The sequence below is a fragment of the Parasteatoda tepidariorum genome, chromosome 1 (genome assembly GCF_043381705.1).
Source record: "Parasteatoda tepidariorum isolate YZ-2023 chromosome 1, CAS_Ptep_4.0, whole genome shotgun sequence".
In the NCBI taxonomy this organism is placed as follows: Eukaryota; Metazoa; Arthropoda; class Arachnida; order Araneae; family Theridiidae; genus Parasteatoda; species Parasteatoda tepidariorum.
This window is the reverse complement of record NC_092204.1, coordinates 36,287,860-36,293,858: the sequence shown is the minus strand read 5'-3', so window position 1 is coordinate 36,293,858 and position 5,999 is coordinate 36,287,860. Positions and strand designations below refer to the sequence as shown.

The 5,999-nt window shown below is 27.4% G+C and overlaps 1 protein-coding gene across 5 annotated transcripts in view; it reads right to left on the bottom strand.

Annotated features, from left to right (window-relative positions):
• Positions 1–225: 225 nt before the first annotated feature.
• The window catches only part of LOC107441560 (Negative elongation factor A), a 29,794-nt gene continuing 24,020 nt past the window's right edge, over positions 226–5,999 (bottom strand). For all 5 annotated transcript variants that reach the window (XM_016054869.3, XM_071178707.1, XM_043041721.2 and 2 more), the window contains one exon: positions 226–4,984. In XM_016054869.3, the coding sequence (XP_015910355.1) occupies positions 4,809–4,984 (176 nt within the window). In that variant the 3' untranslated portion in view covers positions 226–4,808. The remainder of the gene's footprint in view (positions 4,985–5,999) is intronic.

Below are 5,999 nucleotides of genomic sequence, written 5' to 3'. Positions count from 1 at the left end.
AATCTCTGCTTGCCTAACATTTCCTAAACTGATGCTTTTCCTAATCGGATATTAAAATATCAATGAATAAATTAATATCAAATTGGACAAAAATATTTCAGACACCTAACAAAGCGACTATGTGATTGAATATTTTAACAGGTGAGAGTACATTCTCCACATTTCTGCCATTCATACGCATAAAAATCTGAAATTTCGTAACAGTAAAAGAAATATCAAATGACATACCACTTTAAACATAAACATTTATTCATCCTAGAAATAGGGATTAAGTATTATCTTATTGCAAAATTTTTGTTTCATTGTTCATGTACATAGCAATATATTACAAAATTACAGCATCACAAAACAGTCTAGTTTTGTTTATATAAACAATCACATTTTTCCATTAACAAATACCATCACAGTTACATTTTGTGATCTATTCCAAAACTATCTCATTTGAATCATTCAAATAGAATGTCATGATATGATAAAATGTGTTATTATAACCAAGTATTTAAAAATGACTTGGGAAAAACAATGCTAGGCGAAAAGCAATATGCTCTTTCTTTGCACAGTAAATCATTGGTCTAAATTGCCAAATTATTTTGAAGACAATGCATTTGAGGAATAAGAAAAAAATAATGAATATTAATTGGTAGCATAGCTTGTACTTCTCTAGGTAATAAACCTGCAAGTTAAGCTATTAAATATTAATGATATATTTATATTATACAGATAATATACTTTAAAATCTCCATGCTTCTTGCATATATAAATTAAAGAATTTGAAATTTTACATTATATATGCTTTCTATAAATTATACACTATTATACTGAATAATAAAAATCTTTCTTACTTGCAAAAGTTTTGTATCTAAATTATTAAAAAAGAATAATATAGATTTAATAATGTACAACACAATGTGTGTAACATCGGTAAGCGGTGACAGACATTTCATGTTAAAGTCACACCAGCCATCAGTGATTGATACTTTTAATTCATTCTATTATTAGTGCGCTTCTCATTGCTATACCACAATATGAGCACTCCTTTATAGCGCAGATAGCTTAGACAGAGATTTTATTAAAAATATGCTCAAAGTGTTAACCATCAATATTTTAACTTAGATTTTCAAATTAGTAGGCATAGCCAGTTGTCACCTACCATGGTTCTTAGTGGATATCATTCACTTTGTATCATTCCTGCTTCAAAAAACCACAACACCTGCTGATAAAAGAGCACCTTGTTGCACAATGTTTCCAGGTTTTTAACAAATTATCAACAACTTTAAGGTTCTCTTTATTTATAGTTACATTATTGAGATTGGTATCAAAAGCACGAATGGCGATCTATAGTAAAACACACATTATATATAATATTTTATAGCCATATTAGATGATTTATCCCCACAATTTGTAAACTAAGAAATAGGCTTGAAGAAACAAGCGAACTTGGGAAAACACTAATGTTATATAACTCATGATTTCAAGAACTTATAAGAGTGCTATCTTACAACTGTCAAAAATCAGTACCAGTCTTTAAAATAAAAGCACATTCTTAGTCAAATACCACATTTTAACTGTCAAGGCAACAAAACATGTGAAACACTTGTTTCACAACATGGATTATTATTGCGTAGATATATCGTTGCTGAACACCAGCAAAATTTGCATAGTTGGCATAAGGCGTAAACATTAAAAATATATATAACTCCACCATCAAAACTTAACATAAGGCAAAAATCCCCCCCATTATTTTAAGATACAATAAAAAATGAGATATAAAACAAATTGCACTAATATAAAAAGCAATGAACAATTAATTTTAAAACTAAATGTGTGTTCAAGAAATATTTAAGGCAAAAAACAAATTCCTACAATATGGACGACTGAAACAGAGCTGTGGCATCTATACATGAAATGCTTGCCTATGGTGATACTCAAATCAAAAATTTCTCAGAATCCTTTAAAATATCATTAATTTTAAATTATTTATTTCTACTCTTTAATGTACAAATAGAATTAATCATATTTCATTTAAATTACATTTTATTTCATAAAATGACAATTAGAAAAATGCATTACAACAAATATCTTTGCAAAACTGTTACTAGAGCTTGATATCAGTATATTGCATGTATAGATGTAAGCATCCAACTGCATGTAGATTTTTTTTAGTGAGAATTTATTAATTAGAAACTATAATAAATGATTCATTTACAAATGATTAAATTAGCTTTGTAATTTAAATAAATCTAAAATACTTAATTGAATAAATTTAGTTTCAGATTTTGAGACTCGAAAGATAGTTAAAAAATAAAATAGCATCCAAAAATTTATTATTTGCGGAGAAATGCATGCTTTTTTCCCCTTATCAGTATCACCAAACTATTATAAAAATAAATGTTTTATTAGCAATAAATGCGTATCAGGATATAATTTTTCAAAAATTAACTTAAATTGTCCAATTCCTCTTATTCATATTTTATTTATTGTTGGGAAAATTATGAAAATCTTCATGTATTAAAATTCTTTTTTTAAATCAATAAATCAAAATATTAACTAACTGAAGACAGAATTGAACAAATCTTCAGACTTTCGCAAAATTGTCTTCGACTCCCCAGCTCTGTTAGTCAAAACCATACAAAAGAAATTTAATGCATGCAATAAATAAGTAGACCAACAAGATGTAGTTCCTTATTTTGAAAGCAACCTGTTAGCAAAATATACACACAAATCAGATAGCAATGAAAAGATAAAGTTATTAAAAATTAAAACCCAATATATTACATATCCGTTGAGAGCTAATAATTAGTACACAAGAAAATTTATACAACCATACTAAGTTTAACAAATATTTTCAGGGATATCTAAACTCATTTTAAGGGTGGGATAAGAAATATATAATATTTTATAGATAGACATATTTGAATGGCAATTAGATAAGATATTTAATTCTCTCATTTACAATATATACAAAAAGAAAAAAAAGTTTAACTGTTAATATAATCAATGCATTATAATAAGTCATATATTAATTTGATAAAAATAAATAATCTCTACATAACTATAACCTTAGATCACAGACAAAAACTTATATTACAAAACCTTAAGTAAAATATGTTTTGTTTACATTACTACTTTATTCTTTACAGTTTGAATACATTTCGATATACTTATACAGCATAAAAAGGGTAGTTCAAATATTACGCACAAATGTCTTAGGAATTTTTAACAGCCTTTCCATGTCTTCAAATCACTCATTCAAGCTTTCTGAGGGAGAAATAATTATGATGAATTTTTTCCTGTCAGCTTAAGTAAGTCAAAGTAACATGATTTGCAGTGGCTTTGAAACTTTAAATTCAATGTACGTGAAATTTTGCAGAGCTTTTTTATTCTGGTTGACACAGCTTTGTTCTGTATTTCTTGTGCAGAAATAAGTGAGATTCACTAATTAAACAAATGTACAATTTATTTCAATTAATGATGGGTACAACACTAGATGATTCCCTTTGGGTCAATCCTCAATTAAAAAAAAAAAAATCAATCCTCAATACCAAAAATTTGAACTAGTTGTTTAGGAGAATAGTATATTTTACCAATAAAATTTTTCCTTAGTAGACAATTGCTTTATATGCTTTCCGACACACTTGAAGTATCCACAGCTAACAATGTCTGTTTTGTTAAAGTCACCTAACCCTTCTAGAACCTTGGGACATTAAAAGAGGAACGGAAAGTTGGATGCACAAGCAGACAACTGATTAAAGAGAGATAAGGGCAAGATTTTTTTAAAAAATTATTTAACCTGTCTCTTAAGTTCATAAAAAAATTTAGTTTTTAAAAGTTGGCTACAGTCAAGTTGTTAAGATAAAGTATTTTTAACATTGAAGGCACAAGAAGTTCGTAGTTCAACTCTTTTTCCTTGCAAAATATATCAAAAAATTCGAAGACTACGGTGAGGTGTAACTTATAAAGGTGAAGTATAACAGTATATTGATCTATATTTTCGTTCATTAGTCAAACTTGATCAAAGTGTTGTTGATTTAACTTAAATTTGATAGTGTAATAATTCATTTAATAGTGTAATAATTAATTTTAAAAATAAAATGTTAAAAACTTACCCTTTTATTTTTAATTTAAATCATACATAACTATACAACCCCACAAACTTTTCCCCTACGTAATATTTGAACAGCCCACAAAGGAAAATTTTTTAATTCGAATTAAATGACGCAAAGCTTTAACCTTTTGACTTTGTAGTAAAAATAGATTTGTTTTTCAATGATTTTAGAACGCTAAATGCAGAGGTAAAGGAATTTCCAAGTCCTTTTAATTGCAACATTGTGAATTTAAGTTTTTTTTACAGGGGAAAAAAATTCTGCATTTTAGTATTTTAAATGTTTCTAATTATTTCAGTTTGAAAATCTAGGCCTAGTTCTTCAATGGCAGAAAAAAAGAAAAATGCTTAAAAATAGATTTAAATGGTTTGAGCAGAAATGCACATTTAAAGCATTTCAAAACAATTTTGACAACTAATGATGAATGATCAATGAATAAACATGTTAAATATACACATGAAAAAATATTTTTATTTTTGGTATAATTTTTAAACATGAACTTTGACTATCACGGAAGAAAAATTTGGCTAAATCAAGTTTAAGAATCATTCATCATAATTTTGTACTTTCACAATTTTTAAAAACAAAATATATACAAGGAGCAACCCACACTGGAACCACTAATTCCTGGTAACAAAATAAATCGTGGATCTCAGTATGATTGATCTAATAATATACAATATAATTATTTCTCTGTGGAAGACATTACAGATCATTTCTACGATATTTTTTAACACGCTTCCATTCACCAGTACTATAGTTCATTTGGAAGTGCGTTTCAACGATCATTGTTTGTATGGAACCATCAGGTTGTTGAACTTTTTCTTCATTTTCACTCAACATAATAGTTACAATCTGTCCAAGATGTGGACATGGATTATCTAAAAAAAGAAAAAAAAAATAGTATTAAAAAAGTTTAATTTTGCAATTCCAGTTTTTAATAAGCATTGCAACAAGATTAACAGCTAGATGCACTTGGTACTGAATCTTTTTTGTAAGAGGGCCATAAAAAGTTTTGATTTTCCGGAGGTCATAATGAACAAAATTTTGATTTGATGCACACAATTTATCTAAATCAAAGTTTCTTAAACTGTGGGTCCCGAATGTTGGGGAATCTGCAGCAGGGGCTGCCAAAAATTATAGAAATTTTGATATTTCTATAACTTAGAATTACAATTATACACAATGTATGTGAGTTAAAACAATAGAGACAAAAAAAAAGTTTATATTTCTTAAAATTAAAACTGCATACAGAACAAGTAAAAAGTATACAGAACAAAGTATACAGAATAAGTAAAGAAAGTAACAGTTTCACTCATGCCTATGTTGTGCTTGCATAAAGCTTATTTCTTGGGGTTTCATAAAGAAAGCAAAGTTTCACTCATGCCTGTGTTGTATTTGCACAAAGCTTATTACTTGGGGTTTCATAAAACTTTCGTAAATATTATGAGGTATACATTTCAAAAAAATTTAAGAAACCATGGTTTAAATTGTAAATTCCAGGGATGTGATTGACAAAAACACAAAAAAGAGGAAGTTTATAACTGTAGCATTAAACGTGCAAAAGAAAAAATGATATGAATTCAATAGCCAATCTGATAATGATTACATTATTATCTATTCAAATAAATATAAATAAATGGTAATTATGTTCTTAAATAAAATCTTGATTAAAATAATTTTTTTTTAATAATTTAGATAACTTTGAGTAATTATGCATAAGCAGGATTTTATGTATCACATCATTTTAAAAAACATTTGTTTAATGGTCGAAGGACCTTTATGGACTTTCTCATCAGTTCTTTGTTTTTTCGATGGTCTTTTATTAACATGACTGATCTGTAGACTGCGTTTTGCAGACTTTTGATCATCAGTGTTGATAGGACAAGAAAGTTC